The 24,597-nt window shown below is 37.0% G+C and overlaps 1 protein-coding gene across 2 annotated transcripts in view; it reads left to right on the forward strand.

The window, feature by feature from the left end:
• Positions 1-3,303: 3,303 nt before the first annotated feature.
• Positions 3,304-24,597, forward strand: part of FAM184B (family with sequence similarity 184 member B) — a 36,755-nt gene continuing 15,461 nt past the window's right edge. For both annotated transcript variants that reach the window (XM_053941263.1, XM_053941264.1), the window contains exons 1-3: positions 3,304-3,438; positions 15,864-16,622; positions 23,722-23,832. In XM_053941263.1, coding sequence (XP_053797238.1) covers positions 3,304-3,438; positions 15,864-16,622; positions 23,722-23,832 — 1,005 coding nt within the window. The remainder of the gene's footprint in view (positions 3,439-15,863; positions 16,623-23,721; positions 23,833-24,597) is intronic.

A 24,597-nucleotide genomic window follows, 5' to 3' on the forward strand; every position in this document is an offset into this window, starting at 1 on the left:
TTAATAGTAACTAGTAGCTAGTCAGGAGATTGCAGAAGTTATATCGTTTGAGTGTTCGACAAGCAGGAGGTATCAAAAAGGGAAGGCTTATGGTTTTTTTGTTCCTTTACAGAAAGGAAACTAGTTCATATATTGGAACAGCAAAGCTACAGACCTGTGTACAGTTAATCAAAGACTTATAAAAACTGCAGTGACATGACCAAATTCTCTCACTTTTTTTTTTTTTTAACCAAATATTAATGCAGCAATACTAATTCAAGCAGAAGTGTATGCATTTTTTATGCTGTTGAGTCAGGAACGGAAAGAAATTACTCCAGTCTTCAGAAGGCGAATTAGAAGCTTTAATGAAAGTAGCACATCTTTTTATCATGTGACTCACTAAGGTGAGACTTGATTGGTCTCAGAGTAAAAATCTCTCACACTATCGGTAAGTTATGAATAGCACACTCTGGAGAATCGTATCTATAAACAACAGTTACAGAAAGAGAGATAATAATTGTTTTAATTCTTTTCTCTAAGTTTCCCAGGCTCAGCCTGGGAGAAAATTATCTCTGTTCTTTCTTCGACTGAACTGAGAATATCCACATATCTTCTGGTTAGAGTTTTATTTTGAACTGTTTTTGCCCTCTACTGCCCCAAGTTCGGACACATTCTGTAATTTACTTGTGTTCCATGTGATTCTCACGATACTATTTGTATAGTACGCATTTAGATTATGCTTTGCAACATCCTTGTTTTGTCATCTTATTTTATAGGTGATTCCTAGATCAGTTACAAGAAAAAAAGAAGCTGAATGCTCATTGAAACATTCTGGCGTTATCTGCTGAAACTCTGTTCTTGATACTAAGCTGGGTTTTTTGAGTAATGAAACTAATGAACTTGAGTCACCTGTGAATTAATTTTCTGGTGCCTGAGATCTGATTGAAACTTTTCCAGGTTTTGAAGTATTGCCTGAGAAGTCTTGTCTGGACTGAGAATACTTCACTAGTGACAAATTATGTTTTGCTAAAACATCATCTTGTACCAAAGTCTCAAGTTCTTTCCCTCTAATGCCCCAAAATTCATGAACAGCCTGCTTGAAGATATCTCAGTAGCTTATTTCTTTTCCAATATATCTGCAGATCTGTGCTTCTCTGCTCTGCTATGCCCATATAGGTGTCTCAAGTCTCTATCCACCCCTGCATTCAGGTCTAGTGTTTAATAGAACAACCATAAATGTTACTGTCCACCTTTGTGATAGCACAAGTAACTTCTTGTAAGTACTTGTAAAACTTTCACAATTTTCTTAATTTGCTTTCTATTTTCACTGTTTATTCTATTTTTTCTGAAGAAACAATGTGTTAGGACTTTGCTCCAACCCTTGCTTTTGTCTTTTGTCTCCTAATAAGCTTGTCAATTTAATCAAAATCTTACATATAATTAAATTCCCAGGCTTTTTCTCAAATCGATGACCAGATAGAGAAGGTATTATAAAATATTAACAGAGTTAAGCTTATGTGTGAGTACGTGTGTTAATCAGACAATTAGCAGTGGCATGTCCCTGTGTTCTAGTCACAGAAAAAGTTCCAGCAGCGTCTTGGACACTAGTGCCAGTGAATAAAGAAACTGTACTTTGTCATTCCTTTGTACAAGGATCTGTTTCTCACCTTTTCTTATTATGTTCTTTTTGGGCTAAACATAATTTCTCTGCTTAGCATCTCTCAGGAACTGTGATCAGCAAATGTGATCATTTTCATTCATACATTGCATTTCTCAGTCTTCATTTCCTCTCATTCCTGGAGTGAAGATTCTTTCTGCCTCTGGAGATTTAGAGTATCTCCTTTTCTCCTGGCAATCAAGGGTTTGGTTTCCCTGTTCCAAGGTCTTATCTTCTTACATCTTTACAGTGTTCCTTCTCCCCACTGCCTTGTAGGTATTCTTCTGCCCTGATCTTCTCCATTTAGGAGTGTTATTCCTAACAGTTCTTTGTCTCTCTTTGCCCTCACCAAGGTTTTTCTGTTTTCCTTCTGCCCTACCATTAACTGACACCAGATATTCTTCCTCCTCAATTCTGATAGTCCTCAGGAAACTTTTTTTAAACCCACCACTAGCAAAGTGGGAGCTTCTCACCCAAGAAGGATGGCAAGTACTGCCAGGAGATCAGACTGGAAAGCTGCTTGCCTTTCCAGGTAGGGGCAGCAGGGCAGAAGTAGCCTCATGACCCCTCTGGCTGGCTGCAAGTCAGCAGGGCCTGAGGTGGAGCCCTCGGCATTTCCATGGGGTCTCTTGCATTGGCAGCAGTGTCACATCACAGGGGTGTTGGGCAGCTCTTGGCTTATCTGTCCTTTCTCACTTTTCCTCTTTTCTACCTCTTTACTTCACCCTACTTGGCTTTCTCCTACTTTTTCTCTTCTAGACTTGTTTAAACATGTTCACCAACAGTTTTCTTCTTGCATAACACTTCACTGAAGCATTCTCTTTAAAAATCCCATTATCTTAATAGCTTGCCTTTTTTGCGTGTGTATTTTCCTGCCTTTTCTGTCCCTTTATTTATTTTACATGTCCAAACCTGATCTCTTTGAAACAGTATGCACATTAAAAAAAAAAAAAAAAAAAAAAAAAAGAGAGAGAGACCTGTGATACTGTCAGTTTTCTTTCCAGTGCATTTAGTATAACTGAAGGGAATGGAGTCTCCTTGGATAAGGCAGGCAGACCGGATCCTGGCCACAGGTCCTGGGCTCAGCTGTGCTCGTGGGCCCCTTGGCTCCCATTCTGCTTTCAATACAGCAGCAAAAGCTGTGTTGCAAAGGTTTTCTTCATCACCTATGGGCCCATCCTGGTTTAGAGAGGATTGCCAAAATAACAGAGCATATGAAAGGTACCAACACTCTGTTCTCAGATGACCTCTGCAGTCCTTTGACACTTAAAAAGACAGCATGACCTGATCTTCAGGCAATCTCTACCACCACAGATCCCCGGCAATGTCTGTGCTACTGTCTCTAGGCTGGCTCAGCGTCTCCACGGGGGAATTTGTAGCACCCAGCCGCTGGCGTCTTCTCCTGGCGGAAATTCAACCATTGAAGAGAAGGGGAGGGAAAAAAAAATCCCAATCAGGACGCTTGCACATGCTGTTCTCTTCTTGCTCGCCTGGGTGTTTGCTGAAGGACTGGGACATCTGCAGAAAAGGGGGAGCGGCGGCGGCTGGAGCGTGCCCTGGTCGGGGCTGAAGTTCCTCCGGCGCCGGGGGCTGTGGGGGCGAGCAGCGGGGCCGGGATCGCGCTACCCGGAGCGTATGCAGACAGACGTGATTAAAATTCAAGCCTAATGGCCTCTGGCATAAACAACATTCATCAGCCCGGGACTTGCAATGGATCTAAAGCAGCTCGCAGCAGCTGGACAGAGGAATGCAGTCGGGAAATGCACACGAAAATGTGCAAGAAGATTGCCCAGCTCACTAAGGTAAGTCTCGCTGTTGCAGTCTTTCCAGGGAGGTGAGGCTGCCCTGGCCGGGGGTGTCAGGGAATTGCCTCCTCTGGTGTCCTTGTCTGAGAGGAGGGAAGGGAAGCGGCTCCTCTCTTCTTAGGCTGTTGCCGAGAGCATCGGCGTGCACAAACTTCCCTGCGCACAGTTCCCCCGCGGGGGCTGCAGCCCATCCTTGGGGTTGCCTTTGTGGCAGCCGATGGACGCCTCGCACTGAACTGCTCTAATTACCACAGTGCGACCATAACGGGAAGAGCTCCAGCTCCGCGAAGACGCGGGGTTTGTCTGGGAGCTGGTGAGAGGGATTGACAGAATCCGCTTTTCTTCTAGAATTACGAAGACTGCAAATAATCTGAGTTTATAGGTTCTCAAGTAATATTGTTGCAAAGCTGCAGCTAACGCGTGGTACTAAGTACAATAGTACTCTGACTCGCAGCTAATTATTCCTTCCATAAGAAGAACTACTTTAAATGACGTTTGTAAAAGGAGTTGGAGAAGACACGGGACTAAATTACGTGGTATATTGTACTTAAACTTTTAGTCAATACTGAACTAGTCGATATTTTCCACACTGTGTTAAAAAATAAGAGAAAATATGCAGGAAATGGCAGTTATCTATTAACCTATTCTTATGCTGCATCTTTGTCAGTGAGGAAAACATATTTACTACCCTGTTTACTAGTGCAGCTTTTACATGTTCTGTAGCTTTGCTGCAATTGATAGAGACTTATTAGCGATGAAAAAACATTGACTGAAAATACCGATCAAAGAATAAGAAGTCACTTAGATGTTGAAGTTAGAATGGCTTACTTAGTTACAGGGCTACTGTTCTCATCTCATGATAACTGTACATGATAGTGTACATCATGTGCATCAATACATAAACAAGAGCTATCTCTAATTACATATACTTCCTATATTATACCTCCTGTACTATACCAATACTTACTTTACAGGTTCTTTGATTGTGTTTGTTTAATAGCATTTGTACACAATAGGATCCTTACTTCTTCCCATACATTGTATAATTTTATTGCAGTCATTGTTTAAGATGTCTTTTGCTAAATTTCTACTTTTAAAGCATGTGTGGGTTGATTTCTTTAGTTTTGATAGAATTTCCCCTCTAGATGCTTTTCAGTTATCTGAAATAAAGATGATTTATACCTGAGGCTCAAAAAAGTACTTCTGAAAAGCAAATAATTCTGTTTTGGAATGTGGCTTTTAAGAAGCAATTTTCTCTGCAATAACACTACATTTACAGAGAATTCATGGCATAAGTGGAATTTAAGGCACATGCTTTCCCTTCTGAATTCTGTGTAGACTAATGCAGTATCAACAGCAAGCACGTAAGAAGCAAAATCTGACATCAGGTCAACTGAAAAATGGCTATATGGGAAATTTGTCATAATAATTTTTGGCCTAGGAATTTTGAGAGCTCCCTTTTAAAGCACTGTTTTCTTGGTTATGTTACAGTCCAAATGATTATAATGAAATCCCTTCTAAATTTAAATTTAATGGTCCCATAGTACTTTTCCTTTTTGTTTCTAACCCAGTATGCAATACTGCTGTATGTTGTTGCACAGCTGCAACTTCCTGTCTCAGTGACTGTAGTTTTTCATTGATGAGGAGATAATGATCTCATTAATCATCCACTCAGTGTTGTGCCAGGCGAGATGAATACAAAATATGTAAATTAGGTATAAGATATAGATCTTGACATCCATTCACTTTGTTAATAGTCACTAGGGCTCTCCTCCTACTCTCAAAGGCAAAGAAATGTGTAAAGGTATCAACAGGAACCAAACTGGGTGAGGTGAAGAGTTTCTGTCCTTGCATGTAGTGCTGATTATGTCTTAAGATGTTGGTTAGGGGAATACTGGGATCCAAGGAATCCCAACGGGTAATTTGGGCAGAGACTGAGAGCTGCTCCCATTCTACTGCCCTGATACTTCTGGTTTTGAAGGGGTAGAATACAGGAATTTTTCATGCCTTCAGTCATGCATTTTTCCTGTTCTGCACGTTTTTGGCTGTAGCCGCAAAAATTACAAACCTTTAGCAATGTTTTGTTTGCTTTGGGCCACAGACTACTAGTTTTTTGTAGCTCACTTCTCTTGAAATGGGGGTATTTATATTGTATTCAATTGTAGCAGAATGCATGACTTTGTAGTAGTTATTCAGTAATACCAGTAATGATGTTCAAACTTCTCCGTCAGACACTGGACCCATGGCAGGCTGTTTCATACATTTCCAGTTCTTTGTATCTGTTTAGCAATAACTTCTGTATCTGTTTAGCAATGATGTGGAGTTTAAGATACATGGTGACTTTTGTAAGACTTGGAGTGTCACTCCCTGCTGCCTCAAGTTGCGGATTCGTAACATCTACTGGCTATTACGAGATTTTCATGTGTTTATAGTTTCTCAGCATAGTCCTTTTTACTTGAAATTGGTTGAGAAATTCAAATGAACTCTTGAAGAAGAGTGTTGAGGATCAGCTTTCATTAAGAGAGGCAGTTTGGACAGGGCTAACAGGAACTAGATACACTGCAGATATCCATGCTATTCAGGCTTCTTTTCAAACCTCTGCCAGTGGGGCTCACACCAGACCTGCTATTCTGGACTGCAGTTCTGAAACCAAGCCCAATGTGAATACCTAGAAAGGTGACAGAACCTGGTGATCAGAGAGCTACCTAAACCACAAAGTAGTTCTGTTTCCTTCTTAGAAACAAATACCTGGATACCAATTGAGGGGTATTTTTTAATGAGAGAACAGTTATTCTCAAGTACTTTTTTTCCCTCGGGGTCATCTGACTCTCCATTGCAAATCTGGGAGCCTTGTAAGAAGCACATTCTAAATTGCAATATTACTGGTCAATTAGATTGTTACTAAAAAGAAAGTCGATTAGTCTGGCAAAAATTTTGTGTATGTATGTTGGATACTGTGAGTTGTAACAGAGGAAGAGAGTGCTGATGCAAGGAAAAGTTAATTGCTGGTAAAATGCACTTGCAAACCCTTTTTTCCCTTTAGGGGAAAGAAATGTCAAAGGGAAACAAGTGTATTCCTCTTCCAGAAGCAGCAGCATAGGCAGATGTTCCTTAATGACTCTGTGTGCAGCAGTTCAAAATGTTATCTGTTATCACTGCCTATCACCAGCAGCCACTAGGAGGTTTAGCCCCTCAGCTCAGTCAGCAAGGTAGAAAATATGACCATTATTTAATAGGCTTCAGTGGAAAATCAGCCAGAAAAGCAAACCCCTCTTTCCTGTGTTGTTTAAGGGAGGGATGGCTGACTTCTGCACTAATATGCTCATATTTCGTTAGCTTCACTCTCATGGGTGGAAATCTACTGAAGAATTAGCAAGTGGCCTGGCACGTGTGTGGGGGCACAGACTGTTTGCACCACTTCAGTGTCTTGTAGCAGGGCTACATATTAGATATTTTAACCTTTCCTGCTTTATTTGCCATAAAGCTATCAGACATTTCTTGGTTTTAGACATGAAATATGAGCAGATTTTAATGGTTTATTCTGGAAGCACCTAACAGCTGGGCACCTCTAACAGAGCACTTTTGTGGTCTACTCATATTCCTGTTGAAAAATGTTGCCTTTTCCCCATAGTTTAAGTTTATTGACCTTGTTTGCTGTGATGTGTTAACAGTACTCAGTAACCAGTGCTTACAGTGGTTCAGCTGTTGTGCAGTTAGTTATTATGCTACCAGAGCTCTCCTGTGTGCTTGAGGCTTTTTGATCTCAGCTCTCTAGAGACATATTCAATATTCTACAAAAATGAAGCAGAATAGAAGAAAAACTAGGATTATGCTTTTGGAGCAACAGTATTTTTCCTTTGGGCAAGGAATATTAAAAAATATTTCCATGTAGGCAAATAGAGAGAATCTATTTATAAAACTGCTTAAATTATGTGCTAACAAGACCAACAAAATCAGCCATCCATATCCCCAAGTACTTTCTGATGTATTTGTTTTCATGATTTTTGTGTACAATTTGCTATCAAAGCTAACATTATTTTTGCTTATGAGCTGACAAGAATGTGCAGGCTAAGATTTCTTAACTTGTCATTACTATGTTTTTCCTTACAGAAAGTTCCTCCCTAAAAAGGAACTCCTGGATTATTAAATGCATGTGCAGTGTCATAAAATTGTGTTGATCAGCTAGTCAAAAGCAGTATTAAAGCCATACTTCTGTTGGGAAAAAGCCTAATATCTTATTTGGATAGCTAGAAATTATCATTTAAATTAATTCAAGGGATGGGAATGACATCTATGTATGGAATTACTTCCTTACCATACAAATTTGGCACTAATTATATCAAGTTTACAGAAAATCTGATGGTCTTAGTAATTGACAACCCATGACTACTTTATAATGGAAAGTGCATAATGAAATCAAGTCTGTTTATCAATGAACACTAGTTAATGTTTATACAAGTTTTGCATATTATTAATATGCAAATTACAGACAATAGGCAATAAAATATCTAATGATCCATTAATTGCAAAAAATAAAATTGCAAGCTTATAGCTTTTTCATGTTCTGTCTTTTTTTTTAATGGTAATGTTTAAAAGTACCTTTTTCAGTGACGCTATAATAGTACCTCTCTCCTAATATTTCCTTTAACCAGTATGTACATGCCAATGTTTTACGGCTGTGAAAATTATACCCAAATTAGAAGTCAGTGCCAAGTCAGTTGAAGAAATTCTCATGTAAATATTTTGAGCTATGTGTTTTAGGCTTTTGAACACGCCAGCATTGAATATTGTATATAAAATACTTTTCTTCCATAAAGTATCATGTTCTTCCCCCTACCCCACCCCCAGCAGTCACGTCTTAATTTACCTAAAATATTTTTTGTGTTTTATTGAAACAGCTGTAACACTGAGGTAGAACTCCCTCTATTGCCACCTCTACAGTCATATTTTAAACACACTAAGTGTCTCACTGTTTTTCCTGCCTGTACACAGACTGTCTTTATTCTGGTTCTGAAAACTACTTAACCTGTGGTTTTAAGTAGGAACAGATAGGCATGTGAGTTTGGGTTTTTTGGTTTTTTTTTTTTTTTTTGGCTTGTGCTTAAAGCTGGCAGGAAGTCTGTGAATGTAGTTAGTGCAGTACCAAGTCTGAGTTAATTTATCCAGTTATCCAGTCCCCCAGTGGGCACAATAACTCAAACTTTGCTGTGCTGGTTCAAATTTGGCATTTTACTTTGTGTATATTAATTTGTCTTCCAAAGCTTGGAGACAGCAGAGCACATATTTCCTGAGGAAATATTGTCTTTATTTAATAAAGAAACTACAAACTGTCTGTCTGCTTTCAAATAGGGATTTTTTTTTTCTTAAGTTAATGACCTGGATGAAATTCTTCTGAAGGAAGATTATTTTTTTTTATGTGGTTGTAATTCAGAATTTTGTCTGACTTGGTTTTTAAGCACTTAAAATAAACACAGTTTTAACACAGAAGAGTTTACTACCAGAGAAGTTTTCTGTTTTAATTATCTTTGGAAGCTACAGCGTCTGGCTGTGACTATGCACCAACTGGTTGTAATTCTAAACCCTCTTAGAGGGTTATAGAAGAGCTGCCTTTAAATGTTTTTTACTAAGATACTAATATGCCTTAGCATTTCATAAAAATAATGAATTTTCTGTAGACATTGCAATCAACTTGGTGCATTGCTGCTACACTCTTTGCAGACTGCTTCCACTTTTTCTGATAATAAATGGTGGTTAAATTTTTTTGGGTTTATGATCATTGGTGCAATCCCAGAAGGTGTCCAGCACATGCTTCATAAGAATATCTTCCTGAAATGGAAACATAAGTTGTGGCTGTATTCAATCTAGCTCCATTTTACTGTTAGAAATGTTTGTGTAAAAATATCCTGGGTACATAAGGAAGAGTGTAGTATTATGATATATATTATTATGTAGCCCTTTATCTTCATAACACTATGTTGACTTGGGGTCCAGTAACGCTGCTTTGAAAATGAGGAGAGAAACTGAAAGAAAATTATCTTTCAAAAACCACTATGCTGAGGTCTGTCTGGGACAACAGCCTGATTCTGATGGTGCCCCCAGAGAGTTACAGGAATATGACATGCATCGGTGTTCTTGTCTAAAGTTTCATTGCCTTCATTGATCTGTGAGATTTTCCAGAGACTGGCAGAGTATCTTAATACTTCCTTGCCCTAACTGGATTTGTATTCAATACATTTTACAATCACTTCTTGAATCCCTGTTATCTTTTATTTGAATTTGCTTATAGTAGCAAGAACTTAAATTTTGGTGCCTGTAGGAGCAGAAACTGGTATTATAAATTCATAGATACCTGAGGGTTCTGATGGCTTCTTTTCTTAATTAGCAAAGTATCTAGAATGTATAAAAAATATTTTAAATTTTAAAAAATCCTCTCTGAGAATGCAAACTACAGGAGAGTGAGTAAAAATTTGATCCAATCTGTATAATGCTTTAGTGTGGATTAGGAAGAAATATGGCTCATTTTATCTATGCTTATCACAGATCTACATAAACGGCAAAGCTTGCAATAAATACTGTGTTTTAAATAAATTATAATATTTGTCTCTACAAAACCATGTATTTGTTTGGGAAAAATCTCTTCCACCTTGAGCTGTAATTAAATCAACAGTTCTACAACTTACATTTCCAAGACTTTCAAATCCTACTATATTTAAAGTAAATATTTGAAAACATGGGAATCAAGTGAGAACTTACTTGACAAGTCTCTTTGGGTACTGTATCTATTGTAAAATTGGACAATGTTGCTTTATTGTAATCTGCAAATCAGAAGGTATTTCGAAGCATAAAATTTCAGGTAAATATCTAGAATCATTTAACAAGACAATGACACAAGACTTCTGAAAGCACTGAATATATGTCTGCAGTTTAGACTCTTTAAAAGTCTGGGAGGTAATGAAACATTTCACAAAATAGACTTATTTTAGCAAATGAGTTCTATCACCACTGTATTTAAATCTGGTTGATGAAATGCATTAGCTTATATTTTTGAAGCATAATAGAGATCAAACTTCTATGAGTTTTAGATAGGTTTATATCCTAGAAGAGCTTGATATGTAACAAAAACCAGAACTAAGTTATCAGTGAATTTCATGCAAATAAGGTCTTTTTTTTTTCTATTGACACAGAATTGGTGACTTCACTTGTGTACTAAAAATTCACCTGGTCTACAGTGACAACAATGGACAGAGGACAAATTTGTCAGACAGATCTTCTATTTCTTGCACATTATACATCTGACAGAGCAGTTAGACATAGACAAACAAATTCAGTAATTCTGGAGACATTTTTGGGGTTTATACAACACATATTGGTCTTGTGACACTTACTGCAGTCAAGACGCTTCCTGGACTCCCAATTAACTTTTGTGGTTCTGCAGTATATTTTTTCTGTGCCGAAATTATTGGTGTCTTTTTTAGCACCTGCTCTGCTTGTGGAAATATTCTTGCAATATAATTTTACCTTTCTAATTCTTAAATTGCCTGGCAATTATTCTTGTAGCTTATTAGAAACTGTAAAATACAAATGAGCTGGATGTCTCTTTAGTAAAATTTAGGCCAGAGCTCATTTTATGTTAGATCACACTTGAGAGATTGGGTGCAATAGATAAACCACTAAACTACCATTTTCTGTGTTCAGTATTGCGCTACACCAAGGAGAAAAACAAAAAGGTAAAAGATGGGACCAAATAAATGTAGCTGTGTTATTTTCTTGTATTAAATTTAAAGTAAAGGTGGGGGGGAGGGATACAAAGGGAGTGGCAGAAAGAGTCAAAAACGTGCCAAAATATATTAGAAACCTGTAGACATTTTATGCTTATGCTTTCTTGATACATTTTAGTATGTCATTGTATTTTTTGTACTGACTGTATAACACATGGGATGTATAGGAAAGGGGGTGATATATTCAAATTTGAAGAATGTAAGATCAACTTCCCCTCTTCTGCTGTGAATCTCTAGATAAGGCAAGCCTGAGTCACATTCAGGGGGTGAGACATTGCACCATGAGCTTCTGCCCAAGAGACATGAGATCATCTGAACACAGGTGGATTTTGTACAGGGCCATTGGCTACATTTGTGCTGCACCACCTCACTCTTCCAGGGTCTCAAGGGCTTTATTAACATGGATGAAAGGATATAGATTCACCCTGAAATAAAAAAAACCTGGAGCAAAATCTTTTTTTATTATCGTAGTTAGGATTCATTCTGGTGTAGGATACAAGCCATGCACCTCTTCCAAACACTTCGGGATGTTTGGAGTGACAATTAGTTTAAAGCTTTTCTCATGCTACACAACTACATATATGTTTATGTTCTGAACAGTTGCTCCAAATATTTGGATGCATGAAATTATTCCTGTGCTTTCAGGGAACCACAGAGAATACAAGGAGAGAGTTGAAACTTAGTTCTTTAGGTCCCACATCATACCTTAGAGCAGTATCATTTATCACTTATCACCAATGTCTGAAATCAGCACAGATGTAAAATGGGATCAGTATTGTAGGTAATTATAGCCTAGGCCTGTACCTTAATTACAGGACATTATTCTTCAGTGTTACAACATGAGAGGCTGATTAGAGTATTAATTAATAAATTGTGGGAGGTGGGTTATTTTCTAGAAAGCCTGTAGAGTTGCTGACAAAGGAGGCTAAGGCATAGAGGAGCCATTTGTTTAAATGACTGAAGTTATTTTTTATGATTTCTCTGTCCTTTGCTTTTAAAGAGACCACTTAAGGCTGGTGTGTTTATCAGTACCTCACTCTGCTCTGCTCAGCAAGTAGACAGGATGAGTTCAAAGAAACAAATTCACCTGCTAGTGAAGACAAGATATTGTTGCTACTAGTGAAAAGGAGATGATGCATGGAGTCACCTGGCATCAGTGAGCCTCTAGCAAAATTCTTCCTTAGTAATAGAAGTTTTTCTCCTTCCCTGCTTTGTGTAGCATGCTGCTGGGAGTACCCTGTTTGGCACCTTCATCCAGGGCCTTTTCTCACTCTTTTGTTTCTTTTTGTCAGGAAGGTTTTGTGTCTACTAGCTTGGGCATGAAAGAAGAATATTTGTGATCTTTTGATCTTTTCTTTGATTCATCTTAGTATCCTCACTCCACCTTCCATACCAAATTGTCTTACTTCTTATTCAGCTGGAAAAGCAACCTGCTAGAACCATTTTTTTTTCATTATGATAGTCAGGTTCCTCTAAGAATAGTATTTAACACTACTGTAGGAAGAGAGTAATTTTTGGTTTGAATGCTTTAACTCTGTCTTCACTGTTAAGAAGCAGTTGAATGTTTTCTTTTTCTATTTTGGTTTGGGGCTTTTTTGTTTGTTTGTTATTTTATATCACCATAAGGAAAATGAGAAAGGAAATACTATTTAGATTTACAGCATTTGGAGGATAAAATAGGACAAATAAGATGCATTCACATTCACTGCACTGTTGGTATTCAAGTATATATGTGCAATACTTTTTTTACAAATCTGCCATACACTCAGGTGGTATAAATTCAGTAGAGTGTTTCCCAATCCATTTGGTTTTGGAGAGCTGTGAGGAGGCAGAAGCCATTGGTATTATGGTAGCGACTCCGAGAGCAATGATGTGCTCTTTTCATTTGAAAGCTATTCTGTCTGTACTGTCAAATGATCAGTTTTAGAGCTGCTTTTTAAAAGCTGTTTATCAACACAGCTGTTAAAGGATTTATACCACATTAGTGTGCACTCACAATGTTCAGGTCTGAAATAATTTTTCAGTATTTTTTCCTTTCAGCACATAAAGCACCGGATTCATCTCATATAACTCCAGTCTTCAAAATGAGGTGTCTGGAATCAGAATATAGGAGCTATATTCAGTAGGGAGTGAAAGGCACATGGGAAAGGCTTGAATTTCATAAAATAGAGAGCAGCAGCCGTCTCAAAACTAAATCTTTTAAGAAGGTTAAGATATGGAGGAGTCAGTTTCAGCACTCAAGCTTGAAGATTAAATTTAAGGACATGCAAATCAAAATGCTTCCCTGTGGTTCTAACCAGTATTGAACAGAAGTGTAGGATTAATAGATGGGGCAGGGAGGCCAGGTTCTTCCATTGTTTTAGATAACTCTCCTAAAGTGCTGCTGGTAGTCTAATGCTTAGTGGAATTTGGGAAATCAGTATGATTAAGTCAGATTTTAGAGGACTCCTGAACACAACATAGCATGAGACAGGCCATGGTGTTTTACTAGATAAATTTATCATTGAGTGAAAGTCTGAGTCACAGAGGTGGGATGTTCATTTCTGTTTTAGCATATGACCTAGTTAACTGAAGAATTACCCAGCCTAATTACTGGTCATTCAGTGTGGAAAATGTGGGCAAGAATAATTTCCTTGGAGTTTTTATATCTGTCTCCTGAATAGATAAGAACTGATCATAGAATGATTTTAGTTAGTGAGATGAAGAAATCTGCTTATTATACTGTAACTCTCAATTTCAAAGGAAAATGGTTAAAAATAACAGAGAGGAATTAGTGGCTTGTAATCTAAGGCCCCAAAATATACCTATCTAAATGTAGACTATAACTTCTTGTCTGATATGCTTCTGAAATATGATGCTGTTATTCTATTTTGTCAAATGTTTATCAAGAAATGTATTCGGACTGTGTTTTGCATTTGTGACTTTTTAAGGCTTCTGTACCTAATTCATTACTGCCAGGGAGGAAGCTGAATACACACAAGATGTATTTGTGTATTTGCTTTCATTTATGGTTGACTGAAATTCAACATGTTATTCATATACAGATAGCACAAAAAGTGGTTGGACACAGACAAGCAAATTCAATAATTCTGAAGGCATCTTCAGAATCCAGACTTCTAGAACACATTGCAGGCTTGTGACACTTACTCTGGTCAAGACACTTACTGAACTGTCAATTGAGACTTGTCCTGATAAAGGCTTGAAGATTATAGGGCCACAACACTAGCATAATTAAAGAATTAGTGGTGTCATTGTTTCTGTATTTATTTATTTATCTACTTACTTAAGGCTATGATTTTCTCAAGCCTTGTCTAAGAATCTTTTGATTAACTTCTGTGGGCTCAGGGCAGACTGGAAATATCTGTTAAAACTTGTGTACAAATTCAAAACCTAGTTTTTTAGAGCAGTAATTTATCCCTAAAAAAACCTAACCAACCAAGCAAGTAAAAAACCTTCATACATAATATGTTGTTCTCCTTGAGTTAGATAACTATGTCCAGTAGAAACTGGATTAGCCCCTATATGTCCTAATCTAGGTGTGAAAAGACAAGCATGTGTCTTTTTAAGGCAATTATTCTGTTGTGCAATTATATGTCGCTGTAAATTTAACTTGGGCATTTACTCTTCATTTCAGGCTACTGTGGGCTTCTAATAGTGTTTTCTTTTTTGAAGCAGCAGTGGGTGCTTGTACAACAGCTTCTGTGAGAGATATTTGGTGTATGTTATGGTAACAGATGAAGCCTGCTTAGGGTAATATGGTCTCGCAGTCATGAGAATTATTATTCTGCATTTTATAAAAGAAAATAAAGCATTAAAGGGTTTAAATCAGTTGTTTGGAAAAATTACTTATCATCATCAGAGATTTGCTTGAATCTGCTAAAAGCTGTTTTGAGATTTATAGCTGTTACTGAAATGATGGGGAAAAAACCCTGAAACACATTGTCTGAATACTTCTCAGAATCAAGTCAAAAGATGCTTGCAGTTGGGTAATACCTACTCTGAAATGCTGACCAAACTGACTTGCCAGGAGTGTGATTCCAGGAGTGCATCTTCTGTGGTGTTTTGGCTGGAGTCAGGAGTGCAGAATTTAATCTGCTTTTCATAGTTCCATTTACTTCAAGAAGTAATTTTGGTCCACATGAACTGCATGTCAGGTTTCATGAACAGGTTTCACTGTTCAGATTTGTCACTACTGGTCCCCAGCACTTTGTCATGCTAAAGGCAATGTGGCCTTTAGTGGTCCTGCTGCAGTGAAGGTCAGATGAACTGGACTTCAGATGAGGAGTCAGTTAGCTAGAGAAGGGACCCAACTTCCTTCCAACTTGTTTGTATGAGATAACAAACTAGTGACATGAAATTACAACTTACCTAGAATAAAAAAGAAATTTCTGACAAAAAGTGAAAAAAATACTGTTTGTCACAGTATTGTCTCCCTTTTTATAAGGTATTCCAGTTTATAATTGTCCCTTTTCTTCCTAGTGGGGAAAAAAAACCCCAAACAACACAAAGAGACAGCACCTCCAAAAAATATTAATATATGGCAGTAATTCTCTTCTAGTGTTTAACACCTTGATAAATACAGTAACTGGATTAATGGCTATTGTTCACAAGATACTTCGCTTTTCTATTTTTCTTGTTTGATAGGTGATATATGCCCTGAACACTAAGAATGATGAACATGAGGACAGTATACAGGCTTTGAGAGAAGCTCATGAAGAAGAAATTCAGACTATTCTTGCTGAGACAAGAGAAACAGTTCTCCAGTGTAAAAGCAAAGTTGAAGAAGAACAGTTACTGAGGAAGCATATTCAGGCCCTTGAAATTGCAGTAGCACAACACAAGAGATTGAAGGAAGAAGCCTTAGCAGAGTTAATATTGTGTAAAAAGCAAGCAGAAGAGAAGGAGTCAAGAACAGAAGAGAAAAAAGCAGAGATGGGCCTTTCTACAGACACAGTAGATACCACTGCAGGCTTTGAAAACAAACTTCCACATTTAAATCAGGACTTTGATGGACTGCTAAATGAATGCAAAGCATTTAGAGAAGAAAACCTAGATAAAAACATAAATTCAGATGAAAAATGTAGTGTGGAAAGGCACACTGTAATGAATGAGATGGAAAACCTGAAGAGCAAGAACCAGAAAACATCTAAAGAATATACTCAGAAAACAAGAAAACTGCGAGCCCCTTGTGAGACAGAAAAAGAGACTTTGAAAATAGCCATGCAGCAATCTGTGCTAGAAACAAACTGTCAACAAGGAGAAACGGAGCAAAAGAAGAGCTCAGAGACTGAGGAAGGCTTTTTGCTGCAGCAGGTAAAGAAGCTGGAAGCAGACCTAGAGGAGAAAAGCCAGAAGATAAATGAGAGGAAGAAGCATTCCCAGAAGCTGAAGGAGCGAATACAGGTAGAGACTGTAATCCAAATCTCTGCCTGAGAAAGTGGAAATTATCAATTCTTTAAAATTTGGGAGAGGAGGGTCTTTTAAAGATCATGTTGATACAAATGCTTTTTAAGTAGTAAAGCAGTTTTAGAGGCTTAGAATGGAAATAGGAGTGATATAATGCTGGGAGCTTTAAAGAAAGAGTTCAGGTGATTAGTAACTCTTTAGGAGAACACTTTGAACACTGTAATTTTTATTCCTTGAGGGAGGACTGAAGTCAAATTTATCTGTTGGCTGAAGAGAGTTTTACTTTTCTTGCCCAGAATTGTGACAACAGTAATTAGGCACTGCTGCTACCAATGAGTGTATGGATATAAAGAGGGTTCGATATGAGACCTGAGCTGGCAGTTTTGGAATCAAGTTTTTTTGTATGACTCTTGTAGCAGTACCAAGTGACATTTTTTAATGAAGTGTCCTTTACACTTGTGAAGTTTTATGTGCTGAGCCGTGCGACTTTGGCCATTGGTTCTCACCTTGCACTTTGCCTGCCCGCCCTCACTGCTGTGTATCTCATACATTTGCAGCACAGCTCAGCAGACCCTTCCTGGTTGCATCATGTGTCAGATGCAGTTTCAGAGGTAGGCATCTCATGGGAAATCTGCCAAACAGCTGCTTTTGGTACATTAGGTCAGAGTGCAGGAGAGATGCTGATGCAGAGTGCTGAAATTGAAGCACCCAGCCATGCTCTGTGCTCAACTGTTCAACTTCCTTCTGATACTTTTGGTCCTTTACATCACATAAACTCACCTACCAGACATGCCCCCAGCCCTGTGACAGCAATCTTGTGTATTAGATAAGAAATAAGTCTAGACTTTGAAGGTCTAGATTTGGAGTATGACAGAATAACAAAATTTGCTCCCTAATGGGAAAGAAGATTTTCTTCCTTTAGAGGAAGAGAGCCCCAGAATTCTGCAGGGAGCAAGGTCAGCCCAGTCAGCTGTGTTCTTCCAAGGCAGCTCTTAACTGTTTTCACCATCTGTCCTCACATCTTGCTTGCCACTATCATTTTGCTGATGATGCAGAGTTCTGAGCTACTTCTTTGAGGATGTTCTTAGAGGGAGTTTAGCCTTTAATACAGTTCCTATCTCTTTGTTTTACAAGATCAGAGGATGAATTGAATACACCTTACCCAACATTATTCAGATTTCATTGTCTCTGTGTGTAGATCTGTAGCAGAACAACCTCTATCTTTTACAGAAGAGTGGAGAGGATACAATGAATGACAGAGATGCAGATAAGCCTTTTGTTTTTAATCAAGTCAATCTGTAATATCTGTTTCAATACTGAAAATTATCCTGGCTCTGTAGAAATTGGAAGTGTTAGAGGGAAAGAAAGGAAGATTTTGATTTTTTTTGTGGGTACATTAGGTGACATTCAGGGACAATTAAGAATAAACACATGAAAATTTATGCACATGGCGTACTCTTCTGATTTATTGTATAAGAAATGCAGTCATTTAGGAACAAATAATGTAAAATATTACATTATTTGCGGAAGTGGAAGAGGAATTACATTATTTGTGGAAGTGGAAGTAAGAAGATAGTGTCATTAGCAACTTATTTTCTAAATTCAGTATCAACTGGATAAAACTGAAATATTTTCTGAAGGACACATGCTCAACTCATACATTTCAAATCTTCTAAGTCTATGGAATGAGGCTGATTTACATACCACTGGAGCATATTGCCTTGAATCTTTGAAGAGATACCTTCAGACTAGGATAAATCTGGAAGGAGGGAAAGAGTTAGACATGATGTTGTTTTCTGTTTCTTTACAGTTTGAACAAAAAAAAAAATCTTCTTTCTAAATTGATTATTTCTTATGCCACCATTAAGTACATTTTTTTCAGACTTCTGTGGATGATGGCAGACAGGGAAGTAGAAATATCTTTTTAACCAGAAACACCTTTGAGCATTAGTAAATGCTAGCAGGAAAAGCATTAAAAGTCTTGAAAGGTGAAAGGACTGTTGATTCAACAGGATGAATTTTCCTGTTTTCTCCTTCATGTATGCCAAGAGGTTTGAGACCTTTAGATTAAAGGTCTTGTTATATTAGTACACATTTATTACTACTGCTGTAGAAGGGAGAATACAAAGTTTGACAAATCATTTAGTCTGATCTGTTCAGTCCAGTTTTGGAAGAATTCTGGCACATATGCCAGAGGCAAAAGTAACAAGCTTACCTTGAAGTTTTGAGCTACAGAGAGTGTTAAATACTGTTAATAAATTAGCTTTAACCCTGAGGTTTTACTTGACATTCATTTAGGAAAAAATGGCAATTTTATCTGAGTGAGTATTGCAGTATTATGCTAGACATCTGAAACTGCAACTAGAACCTCCAGAAATAGAACATTCAGTATGGTTCAAATTTTTTCCATTAGTTATGGAAAGACAACTCCCAACAAAGTCTGTACACATTTTTTCTGAGTTTAGGCATCTGTATAATGGATTATGTTACAAACTGTTGTATTTCAGCAACTGAAAAAAACCTAATTAATATTCATTAAATTTTGGCTTAAGTTGTCATGAAATTATTAGAAGTATAACCTATTTCAAATTTAGGATAATCTCAGACATCTTTTAGATGGTAACTATTGATGGGTATTCACTTTACAATAATGCCAACTACGCTGGAGGGAAGGGCTCCCACATCACAAATATTCTGGCAGCAGAGACAGTTTAAGGGTATGGAAGAGCAAGAAAATGCATTTAAACCAGCTCTGTAGGTGATTTATATCATGGAACACCAAGAGAGAAAATGACCATTTATTTCTTATAACAAGAAAATTACATATGTAATAAACATGAAAGTAATGTCATGCATATTTTAGGATTTGGAAGTGTAGCTTAAGTGAACACAGCAAGAAATTCTGAGATCAAAATGTATAGTGAAAAAAGAGAAAGAAGATCTAAGTGTAGTCAAAAGAGAGAAGTTCACATCAAGAAAAGGAAATCCTGCATAAAGCAGGTAAAATGCTCATTAATGTCATTCTAAAGTATTTCCCATGTTAGTAGTCACTGATATTGGAAATTCTGCAAGTTATTTATGCTACTTGAAATGTAAATTTTGGTACCACAGAAGATATGGAAGCTATATTGAATTCCCAAAGCAAAGCTGTTAAAAAAGTAGATGAACTGAAACATCAAATAACAGAGCTGCAGCAAATGATTTCTACCAAAGAGAGTCTAAGAGCAACTCTGAAGATGTGCAAGAGCTTTAAGAGGTGATTTGCTCTCAAATATTCTAAGACATGCTATACCAAAAGTACTGAAATCAACGTAGGTTTTTTTTTATGATTGATGGCTTTATTGTACAGGAGTAAATCCTGTAAGATTCCCAGATCCCTGAGCTCATTCAGTGGAATGCTCACTTGTGTTCATAACCTGAAGTGCACAAGTTTCTGTAAAGACAGCAAAGGAGTCCTTGGGCTAGACCAGGGCATAGTGTTCACCTGCTTCTGTAACCAAATCCTTAAAGAGAACAATGTCTAAGGCAGACTTTCTCTGCTGAGGTCAAGCTGGAATACTGATTTATTTATTTTTTAATATAGAAAGTGGTTATTCTGAAAAGCTGTGCAGAAATGATAGCAGGAATAAACTCAGTAAAATCAAGAATGTGTTCATCCTGAGAGTACCCTCTGTACAATATCTCCCTTAAGCAACTGTTCAGCCCTGAGTCTTTTCTATACTTTTTTGTTCTCTTTAACTATTGTTAAGCTAGCATTTAGGAAAATTAGACTTGGCATCACAGTCAGCAAATCGTCTACTGTCCTTTTTCACAGGACTAAGGATGTCCTTGAGGCAGCCTGCATCGTTGGAAGTGAGTTACACACCCAGGCTCAAACCAGAGCAGCATAAAACCCCAAATCATTTCTAGACTGCAGAAAAGGCTTATCTTACTGAATCAGTACAGTTCTACATTTTTAACTAAAATAAAGCCAATATTTTTCAGTGGAGTATTTCCATCTAAATAGCATTTTCAGTACAAAATAGACTACTGTGACCCTAGAGTTCTACCCTGGGGATTTTTTTTTGTACAATATATCTAGTGTGTTTTATAGACTATGGAAACTGTAGCTGTTTACAAAGAGGGTATGAATAAAAGAGAGAACTTTCTTTGTAAAATCAGGATTCAGTCCTATAAGGAAAAGATTTGTCTGAAGGAATAGCTGTTAAAAGGAATGGTAGATCATGTAATGAAGGCTACTAAGGAAATCAGGCCAGTCTAAGACTTCATGGAATCTGGGAAAAGAAAAAAAAAGGCAGAAGGTAGGAATGTTCTTCTATTTATAGATGCTTTAATTCATCTGGTTTTAATCTTATTGGTCACAGCAACAGCATTTGAATTATGCTCACTGTAGGCACTTTGAATTAACATAAAATGCCAGGATTTTCTTGCTACAGAAAAAAAAATCAGAAAAAGAAAAAAAAAAAAAAAAAAAAAGGTCAGACTGATTTATTTCTGTGAAAAGCTCCAAAGACAGAAAGGTGAATTTATCCTTGCTGGGATAAATGGCCTTCTTAGCAATACTTACCCTTGCATTCTTTGCATGTGGCAGTTGGAGTGTTTTATAGAAGATCCTTCCTGAAGAAGAATGTATTGTGGGTGTTATTCCAATTTCTGAATTAAATTTTCATGGATTTCTGCTGTGAAACAGCAGAATTTTGTATTGATTAGGAAGAGGATCTAATTCTGCAAAGTGCTGGTAAATTAATTCAGAGTGCATGTGTTACCAATGAAATTACAGCTATTTACAATGCATACATACACACACATATATATATGTATGTCCTTATTTAACTTCAGTCAGAAAGATGGCTCATCTTCATGTAGATCCAAACAGCTTACCTGAGCAATACCTTTTTTTCAGTGTGTTTTAAGTGGGTGAGCTGTTATTTTTGTTGTTGATATACATTAGCAGCAATTGGCTTAAGAGAGTCTTCAAAGAATTTCACTTTCATCAGAGCTGCTGTCTGTGACTGAATCCTTTGGCTTTAGGAAATTTGCAGTCTCTAATGTTTTTGTGCAATAAGAACCTAAGCATGAGCTCAATTCTGTTCAAAGGGAGGATAACCTTGAAACATGTATTTAGTTTTAAGCATGTTCTTCAATGATAAGTGGAGCTCACAAGTCAGTGCACGTCTGTGATTTGCCAAATTTGAGCATAAGCTAAGGGGGGGAAGTTAGTTTCTGACTCCTAATGGACATCGGTGTTCATCGAAGATCTTCTAGGCAGATAAAGAAAGTTAATTTCAGCAGTTTGTAGAGTGGGACAATAAGGCTACTGGTCAAGTGGTTTCTAGACCCTTCTTGGTACTAAGAATGAACCAATTTTCTGCATTCAACACTGCTATAGCTTTCTGAATTCAATATTTACTTGAGAATAATTAAACACTTGCTGACAAGTTGTGAAGTCATAAAAAGCAAGCAGCTGCTGTCCCTAAATGTTGAGCTTTATAGTACCTGCCCAGTCTTGGAGACTAGGAATTGTGTTTAGTGCCTGCCAAAAGAATTAATGTCCATGAAACTGCTGGCGTTTATACATTTATACAATCTTATTTCTCAAAATTGAACCCGGGTGAGTAAATGATTGTATCTGCTTGGGGAATGGCTCACTTTTGATCAGTAGCTGAAGATGCAATGCCTCAAGGTACATAGTTACAGTAGTGAAGCCTCATGGAAATGACTTTGCATTTATATAGTGTATTCTACTTATTATTAGCTTGTACATGTATTCTTAAAATTATGCCAGGCTGAAGCTCTTCATGTGAGTCAGATTAAATTTAAGTATTGAACACTTCATACTTTATAAAAAAGGCATACTAGTAGACATGTATTTTTATAGGCAATAAATATTATTGCTTATAATAATATCTACTCAGAGATATTATTCTCATATTAATTTAATCAGGAAAATATTGAGTTAGTAAAACAAATTAAATTACAATTTTTAAAATGATTGATGTTGTTTATATCCTCTTGTTCAACTAAAGCCTGTAACAGCTGTTAAGGAAGTGTTACATCTATTTTTCCAGATAGAAAAATTAAGATACAGAGAAGAAAGTCAGTTGACAGAGTTGAAGTGGGAATGTTGCACCTGATCTTGGTGTTTTAATCAAAAAGATATATCTGCTCCTTTTTGTACAGGCAAAACTAAAGCTAATTCCTTCCTTGCAATATTCATGTATCTGTTTAATTCCATCCTTTAATTTCTACCTTAGTTTTACACAGTGGCGTGTGAGAAGGAATTGTACAGGATGGGGGAGGTGTTAAGTAGTTATTTTTTTCTGTTTCCTTCATTTGTAGTGCCTGAAGACACTGTAGAATGATTTTTGAGTTAGCAAATTTGCACAGATAGGAAGAGTAAGTACACTAATGAATTTGTAGTGTGTATCACTTCAGGAAGCTTCTAGAAGTTGCACATTCAGTCTTTTTACAACAAGTAATTGCTAACACTTGCTACAAACAATTGCTACAAGCTCTTGGTCACTGTCTTGCAACTGATGCTCATTGATTTTTGAACTATTTCCAGCAACATGGTGATTTTATAATCCTATTTTTTAATTATTATTATTTTATTTCATTTTTACTTCCACACCATGATTTTCTTTATTGATGCTGTCAGATATTGCTTACTTTGATTCTCTTTCCACTAATTGCCCATTAGTCATCTTGTTATTTATATGGCCAATGTATATTTACAAATTTTCAGATCTTGTGGGTGACTCTTGCATACTAAATTATTTTTGAACATTAACACCACTCAAGGCAAAACAGTCTGATTCTTCATGCTGTACAGTTTTGCACCTTAGGGAAGTTTTCAGTAGAAGATTAGGATAATGTGAGCTGTATTGTCTCTCAGTGATACTAGAACCAAACTGTGTACATGTTTTAAATTAAATAACACGAGTGACATTAAATGACAGCAGCATGTACTATTGTGTACACTGCTGTATTATCTAGGTTAATGTAGAAGAAAAGTGTTCTTTTTCATGCTGCATGTTTTGTCCCATCTATTGCATATTCTTGTCTTTTTTTTTTTTTTTTTTTTTTTTAATTTTAGGAGCTCCAGACACAGCTAGATGAATTTAAAAGAAAATCTGAGTGTGAACTGAAGCAACTAGAGAAAGAAAAAGAAGTTCTGACTGGGAAACTTCAAAACTCTTCACTTGAGGTAAACTGGGCATAAATGTAACACAGTAACAAAAAGTCTTTTCATTTTTCACCCCATCTGAGAGATTCTGGATTAGATTTTAATACTATTTGTTGTGTCTATCACTTAATAAAATATGCAAGGATTCCAAATAGAAATAACAGAAATAACTGCTTCTAAATATCTATGAAGATTTTGACAAGCCTATTTATTTCATATATTATTCTTTGGAGGTGTGCAAAGGTGAGGAGTTTGGCTATATCAGGGTTGCAGAGCGACTCTGATTGTTTGTTTACAGGACAAAGTGAGATTAGAATCTTCCTTACAAGTCCTGTTAACTTTCTGATTTTTTTTCATGCATAGAGAATGTATCTTCACTGATTCTAACCAGTTTTACTTCCCTCAAGTTCAGTGGGAGTTTGCATGGCAATAACTCTGCAAAAGATGAAGACCTAGATCTTCTTCAGTTGACATTTGTAGCCTCTCAGTGGCCATAATAAGTTCTTGCTAAGTGTTTAAAGAGAGAGAAAGGACAGATAGGCTCATGAGGAGGCTAAGCAAAACACTGTCCTCCCTTTATACTTCCCCTTGGTGTGATGTTCCAGCAATCAGGGCAGGGGTTGTGCTCATTTATGGTAAACCACACCTGGTTTTTCTCCCATCTGTGCTACACTAGCTGTACTAGTTATGAGTGCAGCATGGGTTTTTCTTTTTCATTTCTCCTCTAAAATATATTTATACATTCTGTTATCAAACAGTGACATTCTGACATTCTATCTATTTCCC

Source organism: Vidua chalybeata, chromosome 4 (genome assembly GCF_026979565.1).
Source record: "Vidua chalybeata isolate OUT-0048 chromosome 4, bVidCha1 merged haplotype, whole genome shotgun sequence".
In the NCBI taxonomy this organism is placed as follows: domain Eukaryota; kingdom Metazoa; phylum Chordata; class Aves; order Passeriformes; family Viduidae; genus Vidua; species Vidua chalybeata.